General features: G+C 45.3%; 1 protein-coding gene across 1 annotated transcript in view; it reads right to left on the bottom strand.

Moving 5' to 3' along the window:
* The window catches only part of CAMTA1 (calmodulin binding transcription activator 1), a 225,776-nt gene that overhangs the window by 10,766 nt on the left and 198,991 nt on the right, over nucleotides 1–16,019 (bottom strand). The window contains 17 exon segments of the mRNA XM_032708679.1: nucleotides 3,672–3,747; nucleotides 3,939–3,978; nucleotides 3,981–4,133; nucleotides 7,218–7,238; nucleotides 8,216–8,287; nucleotides 8,737–8,983; nucleotides 9,339–9,526; nucleotides 10,710–11,018; nucleotides 11,020–11,049; nucleotides 11,051–11,137; nucleotides 11,139–11,168; nucleotides 11,170–11,199; nucleotides 11,201–11,238; nucleotides 11,575–11,890; nucleotides 12,750–12,828; nucleotides 13,176–13,372; nucleotides 13,624–13,763. Coding sequence (XP_032564570.1) covers nucleotides 3,672–3,747; nucleotides 3,939–3,978; nucleotides 3,981–4,133; nucleotides 7,218–7,238; nucleotides 8,216–8,287; nucleotides 8,737–8,983; nucleotides 9,339–9,526; nucleotides 10,710–11,018; nucleotides 11,020–11,049; nucleotides 11,051–11,137; nucleotides 11,139–11,168; nucleotides 11,170–11,199; nucleotides 11,201–11,238; nucleotides 11,575–11,890; nucleotides 12,750–12,828; nucleotides 13,176–13,372; nucleotides 13,624–13,763 — 2,053 coding nt within the window.

Raw genomic sequence — 16,019 nt, 5'->3', positions numbered from 1 at the left:
CCAAAACCACTAAATACACAAAGCCCTGGTTCTGCCTCACACAGGGCAGTGTGCCTGGAGGTAGATCAGCTCACAGGACGTGTAAGGCTGGAAGTTAGTCAAGTGCCAGCTGACAGGTTCAGGCACCATGGGAGGATGGGTAAAGCTCTCCTGGGAGGCCAGGAAGTTTCTCCTTCTCAACAAAACAACACCTGTGACAAGTCATGTTGCTACCATGTTATGGCTGATGCATGTTTTTCACCAGATTTTTGAAAATATGACAATAGATGGATAAATATGGGGATTTTTGTTCAAAGTTAAAGGGAGAAAATATATGTCTGACGGTCAGAATGACTGCTGCTGATGAATGACCCCTCTTGCCTCTGTGACACCTGAGAATAATCAGCTACCAGACCATCAGTGTCTTCTCTAAGAACATATTCATCCAAAACTGACACTTCTTTTCTGATTTTCATCAACATCCATGCATCCACTACTGAGAGCTCCAATAATGCAGAACCTCTCTCATTAACTCTCTCAAACACCTGAAATATCTTCTGGTCAGGCAACAAATGTCGAGTTCAGGAGACAGATCCTCAAGGTGATTGGAATCACGCTTGTGTTATTTGAGCCTTTGTGCCAAAAAGTTACTAAGCAAAATAGAACAAGGTGATCATTTAAGATGTTCTGAATGTGAGTGGAGAACGAGTTCTCAGAATTGGTTTAAAGGAGACTTTGATCAATTTTAACAGGGAAAAAACCTACCAACCAGATGGTTGCCAGGGAAACTCCTGAGTAAATCTCACCTAAAGGCTACAGAATAAGCTCTTGAGAGTAATTTTTCGGCCTACCAACAGAATCTGCTCATGGACAAAAACCTAGGTTAAACCGTTCCATTTTCTTTTTAAGGCTGAATTTCTGAACTTTAAGAATTCACTGCCTTCTCACTTAGCTCACTATCCTTACAACAGATCACAAGTGGCTTTTACAGCCTCTTCCCTCAGCTCTATCAACGGACAGAAATCTGCTACAAGATCCAATTTCTTTGATGTTCCTGTGCATGCTCTCTTTTCTCTCACTCCCTCAGATTTTTCAAAAATATCTGTCTTGTACTGACAAGGCACTGCTGTTTAACAAATGGCTCTACAGTGCCATTTTTATGCTACAGAGCATTAACTAACATTAGATACTAGTTGTTATGGCTCACCCCTGGATGTTCAGGAGCTTGGATGGTCGAGGTGTTTCTTTCTGGAGACTGGGCCTTTCTTAATTTCTTATTTATAGCAGCAGTGTGCTAACTTTGGTAAAAAAAGTATTATACTTTACAGTTGTTTACACAAGCAAAAGACTTCCATTTGTCTTCAAAATCCTGGGTGGTAATAAATCTCTAAGAACCCAATTTTATGTGGTGTTTGTCACCGACTGCAAACAGCAGAGGGAGCAGATCCCTGCGTGATTCCAGTAGCCAAAGGAACCCAAGGAGAGATACTAAAGCAGTGTGACCCCAGGATCACAGAGGTAGCCCAAGTGTATAGAGCATGAAGTGCTTTGGAAAATATCTTGCTTTGCAACTGCTTGCTAGAGCTTTTTTGGCAAGCAGAAGGAAGATGGGAACAAGGCCCAAACCTGTCACATTTCTAAGCAGTTCTATAAATCTGACAAATTTAAGCATTTTTCAAGCAGATTCTGAATGCTTGTCATTTCTGAATGTTTTGTCATTTTGGTACGTCTTGCTTTTACTTTTAGCATTTGCCAATGCCAGAATGCTCCTGTTTCAACTTTGTGGCAATTACTAGTATTAGTTACAATAACACAGTTGCTTGGAGAAAGTATGTGATTGCTTGGAGAAAATATGTGATCACAAATGTGTGATCATTTCTACTTTAGAAGGAAAGGCAAGGGTGTTTTGAAACAGCTAACATCTTCAGTGGAAATAAGTCACTTTTTCCTTTTGTTGCATCCTAGCCATGAACCGCGGACAAATTCCCAAGTAACCACAACCACTAACAAAGTGCCTCTGGACATGGACAGGACTGCACTGCTGCAGAAACTCAAGCACTGTGCACTGTGACATAAGCCAGGGAGAGCCTAAGGACAATGAATCCCCCCTGCTCCTGAATTCCTGTCTGTAACTCCTCAAGAGCTCAACCCATCCTGCAGAGATGCCCAGCAGCAGCGACCACGCTGCTAGAGAGAACAGACTGACCCCAGGCAAAGGGAGGGGTCTTGCCTCCAAAATTCATTGGTGCACATGAGCAGGGTCTCACTCTACAAAGGCAACAAGGGACAATGAGAAAGAGAAAAGCAATGAGCTGAAGTCAAGAACTGCTGGAATCATGGGCAATTTAAACCTGGGAGAGTCTGCGTTACTCAACAGTTGGAGAACTGAGCCCAGCTGAAGTCCATGGCACATCCTGGATGCTGGTGGGAACGCCTGGGATATTCTCTGGGCCTGTGTGTGAGTTGGCTGCATGGATGGAAATTTGGCACGCAGCTTCCCCAGGGACTGCCTGGATCTCAAGCAGATCTGAGAGGATACAGAAGTTCTGAGCCTCTGTCTGCTTCAGCAGGACATGCTGCACAACAAATACATCTTTTGGTCTCTTCCATATGCCCTGCCAAAAACAAGAAGCCACTTGTGCTTCCTCATCAATAACTGTGGCTGTTTCAAGTGCATTTGGAAATGGCTTGAGAACTACAAAACCCTCTTTCTTGTCCACGTTTCTTCCCATAAGATGTCCTTCAACAGCATGAGCCACACTGACCTCCTGCAAACTGTAGCTCTAAAATCCTGCAATAAGGACCAAGTTTGTTTCTAAAATCAAGTCTATCATATGCCTCTCTGAGCGCTCTCCTTATTCAAATGACACTGGGCTGAACTAAACATGCTTCAAAACGCATCAGGTCTGACCAGCTCCTGAGTGGATGAAATGCATGGGTAGTGAGAATGGAGGGAGCAGGGTCAGAAACCTTGGAATTCACCTTTGTCTAGGCAAAGTTCTGGTTTGCAACCTGATAACATAGGGGATCCTTTCAGCTAAAAACCAAACCAAACACCCCGCTCGTAGCAGAGTACTGGTATGGCAGAGCTGGCTGCCACAGGGAGCACTCTGGCAAGCCCGCACATGTTCCCCCGCTGACAGGAGATGGTTCATCTTCATGTCTGTGTCTGTACTCTCGGCTCACTGCAGTATGTGTGGAGTGGCTGACGTGAACTAACTTGTCTGCTGCTCTGCTGGCACATTCCATCTATCCACATCACAAACAATGTACACTTGAGGAGAGCCAACCAGATGATCCTGTGACCAAACTAAAGGCATTTCCAGTACACATCAAATATTGTCACATTTTGCACTTTCCCATATACCACAAACGCTTTGTACAGCACTTACAAGCTGCTGCTATGATTTAACAAGCTTTTTTTTAGACTTCCTCAAGTCCAGCTTTTGAAGTCACACAACCTGGGGGCTGCTGTACCATATCAGCAAGGGAGCTGAACACAATTCTCTTCCAGCAACAGTCCTAAGTTAGAGTTTCATTTTTAACAATGTATCTTGGAAGCAGCTCAGCTTTGTTCTTTGCTTAGAAGATCTGTAGCAAGCTGATTCTATTATACTTTACATTGCACTCATTGTGGACACACTTGAATATTGTCACATTGGAAGGGCAGATACCAAAAGACAGTGTCATACCTGTGGCGGCAGCGTCGTAAAAACCGCATAAATCTTGCGAGCAGCTTGATCCTGCTTCTTGGTAAGCAGACTGCTTCTAAACACAAAAACCCCAACACTGAAGTGCAGGCAAAACTGGAGAGAATACTACTAAATGCAAGAATAATTATCCTATGAATCACAGTCCTTTTCCCACTAGCCTTTATCTGTAAATAACAGCACAGCCCTGAAGAGTGTAAAAAACAACATATAAAGACTCCGATAGCATCTAACCATCCCAGGACTCACCTGAGTTCTGTTGCACAATGGTGGCTGCCCGACGGTTTTTGCTTCCTCTTCCCCACATTCTTTGTAGCTGCGATAGTACTGCTGGATCAGCATCGCAGCTCGTCGGCTCTGCTGGAATTTTTTCTGCTCATAGTAACTTCGGAATTTGCTCTGGATAAGAATGGCAGCTTGTGTCATCTTCTTATAAAGTGCATACTACAACAGAAACAAAGAGAAGCTGAGGCATTCCAGTTAAGATGCAAGTTCCTACGCTGAAAGACTCTTGAGCTGCTAAGACATGATGAGAAGCAATGAGTATCATTGACTGGGAACTGTACGAGAAAATGGTGACAGCAAACTGGAACAACTGTAAGATGGGGCAGAACTTCATTTGCATCAAGAAAGCAATCACCTGCTGCTGAAATAGTCTGATGAGATTCATACACTCATAGAATAGTTTGGGTTGGAAGGAACCTTTAAAGGTCATATAGTCCAACTCCCCAATGTGAACAGAGACATCTTCAAGTAGATCAGGTTGCTCAGAGCCCCGTCTAGCCTGACCTTGAATGTTTCCAGGGAGGGGGCATCTACATCTCTGGGCAACCTGTGCCAGTAATTCACTGCCCCTCATCCTAAAAACTTTCTTCCTTGTATTAGTCTGATCTACCCTCTTTCAGTTTAAAACCATTATCACTTGTCCTATTGCAACAGGCCCTACTAAAAAGTCTGTTTCCATCTTTTTTAAAAGGCCCCTTTAAGTATATAAAGGCCACAGTGAGGTCTCCCTGGAGCCTTCTCTTCTCCAGGCTGACCAGCCCCAACTCTCTCAGCTGTCTCTAGAGCAGAGGGGCTCAGCTCTCTGAGGTGTCATTAATACCTTGCTAGCAGAGGCTTACATGTCCATGCTAATGACCAGATCCAAGTGTACTTATGAACAACCTTGGAACAAGTGGAGCTGAGCTGTGTTTGAATGCAGCAGGTCTGTATTAGAGCATTGATGGCACTCAGGGGAATTGCTTTCCCTTGCATACAGGAATGGCACTGCAGAGCATGGGATGCTCGGTCTAGGCAGCCCCTTGTTGTAAAAACTCATAACAACAGCAGCAAAAGATGCCCAATTAAGTGACTGCAAGGATAAAGCAGCTTTGAGTGACTATTCCAAAACGCTAACAAATTAACTAAGACAAAATATACTTTTTTGTTTCTTCATTTTAAAATATCTTTTAAACAAATTGCTTTTGTAAGAACCAAATTTGCTGTTATAAGTGTATTCCACGTTCTAGGACAATTCACTTTTCAACAGCTCATTTTCTCTTTCTCTGCAACAGCACAATACTGAAAAAGTTTTGATGGCTCGTATATCCATTTAAATCCAAGCATTTCAAATAGAGTAATTCTAACTTAAAACAAACGCAAACAAACCCCCAAACCCACAACAGCTAATTATGGCAAGTCTAATACTGAGCCTAAGTCACAGGCAAAACTAAAACTCATTAGAAATCCATAAACAAGCATCCACTGAACTCACAAATTGCATGAGCAGTCACAGACATCCAAATTCCACCTAGCACTGTAATATTTCTAGGCCTGTGAGTCCAAATAAAGCAGGCACAAACTCTTAAAAAGAAATCTTCTTTATTCTACATCCTCTTCCTTTCACAGCATGCAAGGAGATGACGGCTCATGAACAGAAACCATATGCATTCATGCATATTTTAAGTCCTTTTTAAGATGGAGATGTAGAATAATGTATAGAAGTTGTACTCATACCACTGAACTAACACTATAACAGAGGCTTTCAGTGTTTGCTGATCTTATCTGATAAGTTTTAATACTTTCAAAACGTATGTGTCTGTTGTTTCTGGATATTTTATCAGCTTTGACTTCTGCTCACTTCATCAGACATATGAGACAGAAATAGCAGCTACTGTCCTGTACAGGGCAATGTCTTAACACATCTCAATATTTTCCTATCTATTGGGACAAAAACCCCAAAAAGCAAACAAACAACCCTCCCAACACCACTCCAAGCAAAAAAAAACCCCTCCAATATCATCACAGGCCACCATTTACCAAATTTCACTTTTTGGAATTGAAGCAGTCATAAGGAACGGTTATATTTTGTCATTATTAATTTCTATTGGGTTTTTTTCCCTTTCTTTTCTTTTTAACATTTTTAATGAAATGGATCAGATTGTGGTTTTAAATTTGCTGTTTTTAAAGAAGTCCACTCGTGGCTGGTCATGGTTTTCCTTCAAATTTTTAGCCCAGATGGGACTTCTGTGGCTGAGTTACAAACCCCTGAACAGAAGGGTTCAAACACAAACCCGTGATGTGAACTGTGACTGTTCCAATCTAGTCACAAGCCTGTGCTGATCTCTGCTGTGCAGTAACAAAGCAGAGGAATAAGGCATGTGAAAGAGAAATCAGCAGTCACTGGATAGACCAGACCCCAATATGTTTGCATTCGGCTTTAAGACCTGCTTAGCTGATTAGCTGCCCCCTCTCCTCCTCTTGTTCCCTATGGTGGGAAGAGGATCAGTGGAGATCTGTGAAGGGGAAAGCCTCAGTAAGTCCAGTGTCCCAGAGAGTTCAACTCACTTGTGCTGACAAAACAGCCTGATACAAAACTGTGGGCAGGAGGAAGCTGTGGATGGAATATTACTCCAAGGACACATGCTCTCCAGGAGAAGCATGCCTTGCCTCCAGGTAGCCCTGAGAAAAGCTCAGTTGATTCTAGAATCTGATGAGAGCAAGATGTTGCACAGCTGGGAAACTCATCTTTACAGCAGAAAATTATTGACTGGGAACAATTTAAGACTGGCATCAACAGCTGTGCCTCCAGCATGAGTAGCTACATACTGAGATGTTGGTCTTAGGAATTCAGGACACAGGTATTTCAAAGATGAATGGTCAACATACTTCGGCAGGCAAGCAGAACACAGAGGACAGGCTGCACGGGTGGGTTAAATGTTCTCTGCTCCCCGAATGCCAAGGCAAAGGTCACCAAGTGATGCTGATCAGAAGCAGCAAAGGAAAGCCTGTCCTCAGGAAACTGGCTGCAAACCCCTCCCTGACCTCAGCCCATCACTGCTCATGGGAGTCGATACGCTGTGGCACAGAAGTCTCTACACATCTCCTACAAGGTCTGGTTTGTCAGTGACTTCTCAACCACAGCATTTATTAATGGATAATATTAAAACATTTCTCCAAATGCCAGGCTCTCCTGGTTTATACCGAATGTGAAAGTTAGTGACCCACGGGGAATTGTTTCCAAAATACTGTTTGTATTTGTATTACCTTCAAGGCTATCCAAGTAAGCTTGGGGAGAAACAGAAAATACATAGTTAATGTTAGTTCTGCAAATAAAGTATGAAAAAAACAAAACAAAAAAACCCAAACAATCTTCTTTCAAAAAGAAGCGATTCCAGGATCCAAGACAAAGCAGTTTGTCAAGCAGTTTTGAAAGGAATTAAGCTTTCCTATACAGGAAACATCACTCCAGAATGAAAGCCGTGTGATGGGTTGGGTGTGAATTATGATGCAGCCACCTAACACTAAAAGACTTTCCAAAATAAATACTTTTATGAGGTTGTAAAAGAGCACAGGCATCTTGCCTCTCACTTTATGTAACATGCTGCCAAGCATCAAACAGATGGTGTCTGGCAGAGAAAAGGGCAAAGCGGGATGGGGGCTCTTGTCCCCACAACAACAACTAAAAAACCCGAATCAACAAAAATCCCAACCAAAAACCAAAAAGGAAAAGCATCTTCTTTTTCTGGGGTTGAGAACTCAGCCCGAAAACATGTCTCCAACTAGTGTGTGGAGAACAGTCTCAATCCTGGAAAAACTTGCATTTAGCTATGACACGTGATTTCCCAATAGTTTAAACTTAGTATGTGCAAAATAAAACAACCTATTTTTCATCTTTGCCTTTATCAAAGGCAAAACCAACTTCAATTTCACAATGAAATTTGGCAAGCAACTAGTCAGAGAACAGTCTCCTCAGGCTGTAGCATGCATAAAGCCCAGTAGGGAATAATACATCACTGCCCTCCATCTCATAGCAAAAATGCAGGCATTATCACAAACAAAATAATTTCAAGGATTCCCTCCAAAATTAAGATGCAGAACATGAATTTCCTTCCCTTTTCAAGTTTGCCTGAGCAGGGGATTTCACTATTGCATGCTGAAAAGCACCAGAGGTGCACCAGAGGAACAGTGGGATAATTTCCATTACAAAGGGCTGCCTTCATGGCACTTACAAGTGCTTCAGAAAATTTCACTTCCTTGATTACCTGTTTGTACTTTCGGTAGCAACGCTGAATAACAGCAGCAGCCACCTCTTGCTGTTCCCGGAGAGGACGACCCTGTGTGGAGAAAGAAAGGAGCAGTAAGTACTCAGAGCACATCAAAACCCAGGACAGGCGAGGTGGCTCTCAGCTGCTTGCAGGGCAAACATCTCCTATGAGTGCTACCTGGTCTGACTCAGGCCTAGGCATTTCCTGCAAATGTCTCTACTGTCAACTCATGTAAGGAACAAACCCTCAAAACGCATCTTTACACCCCAGAACCTCTGGGGTACGTTTTGAGGATATGCTCTGTGAGCCCTGCTCACACAGCGGGTGTGCCATGGCATGGCATGCTCTCCCCAGGACGGTATTTGCTGAGCAAACAAGCAAATGCCAGAAGCATCGAAAAGGTTATGACAGAAACGGTATTTTTGTCCCAGGAATGGGTATTACCCACACTTTGCTTTGTAACAAATATTACTCTCTCACACCTAACAAGGAAGACACTGGACGTTTGGGCCACATACCTTGTATTTCCTGAACACTGTCTGGACGAGTTTGGCAGCTTCATAGAGTTCTCTCTGCTCATGATCAGACAGAGTTAACTGTGCAAACTCATTTTCTACCTTCTCGCTGGTGGACGCACTCAGAAATTCGGACCAGTCTGCTGCCGAGGGAAGGCTGGGTTTCTCAAAAGCTATTTCACTGATTGGTGAGCCTGCAGGGCTCAAGCTGGTGTTCGAAGAAGGGGTCAGGGGTTCACTATACAGACTTCTGAAATACCAATCACAGTGGGAATTACAAAGCATCCGGGCTGGTATCACAGATAAGGACAACAACATTTCTGAGTTCAAGACAGAAGTTTATGCTCCCCTCCCTCTCTCCAAGCAACACCCCACACCCCTGAGGCTGCCTGTATTACACTGCACTGCACAGACGTGGCACTGGAGTGAACCCCTCATTCCATGAATTTGTAGCTGTGTTGTCTGAGCACAAGAGTGTGACTGGACTTGGAAGACCAGCACTGAGTCTCGGTGAGAACTGGCATCTGCAGGCTGAAGAGTCAGTACACACTGCTCAGCATTCACAGCATGCCAAAACCCAGAGCAACCTCACAGCTCTCACTGACCTGATCTGTGCAGCACTCGGCAAGTGATCGACATCAGCAAGGTAACTGGCCAGCCAGCTCATAGTGGTGCTCATGGCAGCACTGTCTGTTCTCTCCACCAGCAGTGATTCCATTGGCACAAAATTCTCCCGCTTGATCCTGTCAGGCGTAGCTTCAATAATGTGCTCTGCAAGTGTCATCATGTTCACCTGTCAAAGGGGAAAGGAGAGCAAACTTTTGCTGCCTGGTAGAAGATGCCTTGTGCTTCCATGTTACAGCCCAGCTTTAGACAGAATGCCCCATCTCCCCCAAACCTGTGGAAGCTGGAGTCTACAGTCCGTCTCAGCACTGAGGAGAAATTCATTAACCAGTGTTCACTTGGTTTTCTGTCTCTTCAGACAAAGCACTGCAGGGTTTCATATTCCCCAGACTCCTTTTTTTTTCTTTATGGGGAGCCCACAAGAGATCTGGAGAAAGGTTAATGTCTCTGGGTCCTTACTCTATGCTACTGACAGCTGTCACTGGTATCTTGTTTCCAAAGGAAAAGTGGTCTCGCCACCCTTTTGCTGAGATGTGCGGTAGAGCATGACATGATAATAAAGGCACATCAAGAGAATCTAAAAACCTTGGGACAACACATCGTCAGGAATCCTTCTAAATGATATCCTTCAGCCCACCGAGGTTCACAGAATCCTTAATACCGAGAACAGAAAACAGTTCTTGTTTCGCAGTGACCTGCTTCATCCGTGTTACACCAGCCAGAGGAGAACATTCAGAGATGCTAAGGCAGCACAGGTAAGGCTGTGCTCCCATAATTTTTTTTGCTCAGACAACCACGGTATCTTTCTCCCAGTGACTACTTCTTGTGTATCTTTCCTGCTTCTCTTGTACTTTTACATCCTCTATTCCATACCTAGTGTAATTCTTCCTTCCTCAAACCCATTGTCTCTCCCCTTCTCCACTGTTACCTCATTGCCCTCTAAAGTGCAGTGGCTTCATCTGCAACCATAGCACTACCCCTCTCAGATCTTCTTGTCTTTGTAGGGACCGCTGCTCAGTTCCCAAAGGACTATGGGGCCACCTCAGTCTCATGTACTGCTGTGAGCAGAAGGTTCTGCTTTTTCCTTTTCCCTTGCACAATTGCAAACAATTTTGTGCATTCTGTACAATGTTGAAGTTTATGCTAGTGCACGATCCTAAATGCTAACCATTAGCCTTTGTGTCCAGATTGAAATTGGAAGAAAGTATACATTGACTGTGTAACCACATCCTTTCTCCAAGTACAATTTAGAGTCTCTAGAGGCCCCCACAGGAGCTTCTCACAGCCAGGCTCCTCTGTGAAGCCACCGTGTTCTCTGAGACCGCTGATCTTGGTGCTGTGCATATGTTTACCTGTAGTTCATCCATGTGGTGTAAGCAGTCCTCATCCCCTGCGTTGTCTCTGTAGGACAAGAGCTCTGCATCCACCATCTCCCTGTCAGCCATCATCAGCACATTCATCTGCTCCCGCTGGCGTAGCCGATGGGCTACAGCATCCTTCCCCAGGGCAGTCCCCTTCTGGTTCCCTGCCACCTGCACTGCAGACACACCGATATAAATGTCTTTTGGGTTCCATTTGATGCCTGCTTGGCTGCCAGAGCCCCGGTACCCAGTAACTTCTGGGATGTGCTGGGAGAGCTCCCGGCCATAGTCCCTCATTCCGTTCACTGGGGCTGATTGTCTCAGTGGAGGAATTGCTTGGAGCTGGAGTTCTGCTTCCTAATGCTCGGCTGCTCCAGGCTCAGTGCAGTGGAAAGCAGCTTCTCTTGCCGGGCTTGGAAAATATTCAGGGCTCAGCTTATGCTTTTTGGGTTGCAGGGTAATCTTTCTGAGTCTCACTACCTGTAATAACTGGAAGGTTCTGATCTTGGCCGTCTCAGCTCTGGAAACAAACAGATCACTAATTAAAACTAAACATGGCAACCCACGATCACTATAGGAAAATGAAACAGTTTCTGCCTCAGAGCTGCAGGGTGAAGTTTGTGCCATGATCCATGACACCCAAGAGGATGTGCAAAGGGAGTAGTAACAACCACCAGGGAGGAAATGCCTCAACCACTCCTCTTCCTGATGCTTATGCAAGTGTACAGAGCACAAGAAAGAATTAAGCATGGACAACAGGGCTACAGGTGGCATCCACTGCTCAGGTGATCTCCTTGCTCCCACGTTTTCACATGTCAAATGACAGCAAAACAGTGGCATGCCTCAGTTTGTTTACCTGTGTTTGTACTGGAAATCACTGTGACTCCCTTCTGAGGCTCCTGAGAGGCAACAAGCTCACTGTGCCACTGGGACACCCAGTTCTCTGTGTTGGAGTCTGTGCTTGAGGGGCACTGAATCCTGGGGTTTTGCCCAAGCTGAGTTTGTTCATCTCGCTGTAGCTGCTCCAAGCACTCTGCCAACTTTACATGGCCCCGAGACCGAGCAATGGCCAGTGGCAGTCTCCCAAGGGAGTCAGGAATAGAGATGGCTCGGCGGTCCCACTTGTACAGCACAACAGCTGCATCCATGTGGCCCAGGGCACATGCCCACATCTGAAGAAGAAAAGGATAATTGACCCATTGGGCAACCTGCCTTATCCTTCCTTTCTTGATAATACAGTGGAGTCTGGTCCCCAGCTTATGGAAAAATGACTTTGATAAACATAACCATGACATGCTTGAAGCCAGCAAATGACTTTTATAACTGTCCCATCTCAACAAAAGGCCATTACAGAGGACCAAATACATGCTATTCTCTCCTACAACAGAGAAACCTCCATCTGCCAAATAAAGCTGACAGAGTGACAGTGTTTTATTTAGCAATAAATTTTGGGTTGATTTGGGCTTTTTTTTTTTGAGACACTGGCATCACTGCAGAGACAGAACAGTCTCATACGCAAAGGAATCTCTGAGGTCAGAAACATGTGGACAGGACCAAAGGTTGAGAACAATAAAATCAATACTCTGCTGTTGTAAACTGGAAATTCTGGTTCCACCTGCTTTGGTTTTTTACTTGTCTAAGTTCTCAGTCATGATTTCATGATTCCAATGACCAAGATATTGTAATGACTTTACAACCTCTACAATTATACAGTCACAGAGAACAACGTGAAAGAAGTCGTGCAGAGTTTTTCTAGCACGATAGCGGACACTAGATATTGTGTAAAACACACACCAGAACCAATTGTCTGTCCCCTTTCCTCATGTTACTCAATGCCAAGGTTTTGTTCTGTGTGCTCTCTCAAAACAAAATGCCAGGAAGCTGACAGTACCATGTCTTACCATGTACAGAGCAGGAACACACAAGAAACATCTACTCTCCAGAGAATGAAACACATTAGGAAAACAACACATCAGAAAGAACTCCAGAGGGTCCTCAGACTCTTTCAGAAGTTTCAGACTCTGCTCTTACCAGAGGAGTGCAGGAGAAATGATCCACATTCAAAGGGTCAACTTCCAGCTCCAGATCAATGCTGTCTGCATGTTTAGTGCTGCAGGGGAAACAACAGAACAAATGGTGCTCTGTAGCCATGTCAGGATCATAGCCTAAGCACAGCTTTACCCAATGCACCACACCACAGAGAAGTGGCCACACACATGCCCACGACACATGTATTTACTCCAGACAGTGCCCCCACCAGAGACTTGAAGAGCATGATACATCCAGTGACTGGACTCGCTCTCTCAAGAGACAGGTCCTGTCTGATCAGGGGATGGGAACAAGTTCAGGGACTTGACTGTTTGTACAGGACAACCAGAAATATGGACTGAGCACAGTTTATGTATGCTTCTGCCATGCCTGTACTGAAACCCCAGAGTCCAGCGGACTGGGTCTTACCGCCATTTGATGAGGGTCTGGATCAGTGTAGCATAGCCCTGGGCAGCAGCTAGGTGGAGCAGTGTCATTCCTCGGAAAGTCTTTGAATGGATCAAGTGTTTGGACTTTGCCCAGCAAGCACGACTCATCATCTTCTCGCACACCACCACCACGCGGCTCTCAAAGCAGCTGCCCAGGGTCCCAGTCCCAGAAACGCACTGAAACACCACACATATCCCAATTTAGCCACGGAGAGGAGCTGCGACCTGCCTCAAGTAAGCAGCCTTCTGCCTCTACGAGTACTGAGACAATGGCCAATGCGACTGAAAACCAATTGCTGTTAGACATCCACAAACCAAATTTATTATTTAGGACGAACCATAATCCTTTCCAAACCCCTCGCCCCAAAAAAACAAACTGTGGTAAGAAAGCATAAAGCTGCCATCTCTGGATACAGCGGGGTTCATACCTGGACCTGCGTTCCACCGTTCCCACTCCCATTACTCCCGCCTCCTACTCCTTGCTTGTGCTGCTGGGAGCCTGTCATTTCAGCCATTCTCCTCTCCATCTGCTCAAGTCGTTCCAATATTGACATCCTGAACTGGTTATCTAAGTGGGAGAAAGCCAGAATAAGGATTTTTCCACGGAAACCAAGCTCAGGCTTTGACAGCCAACTGCAGGAAGCCACAAACAGCTATCCTGGAAGTCACAGAGGAGATCTGCTCTGCTTGGCAATCCACACACACACTTGCCCTGCAGCATCCTAGCTCTTCAAGTTCCTGCAGCAACCCTTTGACTGCAATTCCAGGGAACTTCCATACAGAAAACAGACAGAAAAATGAAAAACGCAGGCAAAAGACAGATCTCTTTCCTTGTGAGTCCAGCTGTATCCACACAACAATGGACAGGGGTAATGCAGGATCTTTGAAAACACAAATAAACTCTAAGTAAATATACCCATTCAGAGAGCATCAGTAGGATCATATCTGCCATTTAAGAGTCATTCCCCCTACTTTATAAGAGTCCTGAATTCAGCTTGGCTTGCCTCCTGGAATCATGCAATAGTGGTACCCGGAGGAAAAAGACTCTTCTGCTTCCTTTTGTGCTTAGGAAAACGAGCCTTTAACAGGGCACTTACTCCTTCCCTGGCAGGCTCCCTTTCTTGGACAACAGCTTCAGCCAAGTGTCAGAAACAGAACTACCAGAAATCAGTGTACAGGCATGGACAATCCCGTAACACCATTCTGGAAAGCAGTGCAACTCTGGAGCCCTCTGGTCCCTGCAGAAGTCTCAGGGCTGTGCTACTGATTTTCTTCTCCCTGCGCTATAACATAGCACTATCCTACAACTACCAATGCTTGAATGGTGAAGCAGGGAGATTCAGACAGGTTAACAGATCACTATATTGCTGACCATTGGTATGAGACAGCTCGGGTCCACTGGCTGGAGATGTCCCCTTCTCACCCAGAGGCTGCTGTGGTTTAACAGCAAACAAGAGCTCCACTCCCTTCTGGCCAGCTTCAGCACCCCACCCTGGCTGCTCAAGAGCCAGGGACAAAGGACTGTGGCCTCCTGCCAGAGGTACACTCACTAGTCCAAATCACTTATAATTAGTGCCTTATTAATCCTTCAGTTGTTGTGTGAATTGCAAAGCCTCTGGGAAAGGCCTGACAGCTACATGAGGAAATACCCATTGTGCTGATGCAGTCTCAGGGCCCTCTCCCCCTGAGCTGTGGTCAGCACACGGCAGCAACACAAGTCCTGTCTGCCCAGCAAATCTTTGTTCCAGGAGTGCTGCAGTGTGCTGCAGTGCAGTCCACGCCGCTGTCTCCTCCCTCCCCATTGCCAGGCGAGGCACGTCCACTGCAGAGACTGGTACAGACCTGGCCCCAATGAGCCCTCCCCTCTCGCTGCAGGCCTGTGCAAACACAGCCGTGACAGCTCAGGCACCTGGGAAAGTGCCAGGTCTGCCACACAGGGCTCCTTTCTGCACAGGTAATGCCACTCTCTCTAGCTGGGTACCAGTACTTGCATTTTATTAGAGCTGAGAGTGGCAACACATGCTGGGTACTGGGTATCGCATCTGAGCCTTCAACCTCATACAGGCAAAAGCAGAATCTTTTTAAAAGAAGAAATTTGGCTTGAATCAGTGTTACAGATCAACAAGCCCAGGGCTGCAAGATTCTGTGGATTTGCTCTTATTCATTTAGAGGTCAAGAGAGAACAATTATTTTGTACGCCTGGAAACAGAAGGAAAAACTTTTTCCAGTAAGATGTAGGAGCACACTGTGCAGATTAGTATTTCCCTCCCACCCCCCCCCTTTTTTTTTCCAAGCCGAAACCACTGTGAAACAGAACTAGAGGGCCCTACGTTTGTGTCTATTTTCCAGATTCTTCTCTCTGGGCTCCATGACCTGTAATGAAGCCTTCATCTTTCCTGATTCCAAGCTAAAGATCCTGAGAACTTCCTGTAAGTTATTGTCAGAAGACTGAAGTTACCAAAGGTACGTCTGTCACCAGCACTGTCCCGAGATGGAAACACTTAACCAAAGAAACAAAAGCAGGGAACTTTTCTTGGGAAATAGAATTTCAAACAGCATCTGGTATTCCTACTGAGACACCTGGCAGTGCTCCTGGAAAGTATTTAGGGCAGGACTACCTGATTCTGACCTAATCAGGCAGGTTAGAAATATGCTGCTATTCGTAAAATGAGAAGTGGAAACAAACATTCTGGAGTGCCAGCACAGTGTGGAGGGAGTCAGAGTCCTCTCAGTGTGTAGCAGAGACTGCCAGCATTTACCCAGCTCAGGGCACACCCTCAAATCAGAAAGCTCCAGGCAGCAAATGAGGTAAGTGGGGTGGCAG

The sequence above is a fragment of the Chiroxiphia lanceolata genome, chromosome 22 (assembly GCF_009829145.1).
Source record: "Chiroxiphia lanceolata isolate bChiLan1 chromosome 22, bChiLan1.pri, whole genome shotgun sequence".
In the NCBI taxonomy this organism is placed as follows: domain Eukaryota; kingdom Metazoa; phylum Chordata; class Aves; order Passeriformes; family Pipridae; genus Chiroxiphia; species Chiroxiphia lanceolata.
Note: the sequence above shows the minus strand (reverse complement) of the source record. Positions and strands in the feature narration are given on the sequence as shown.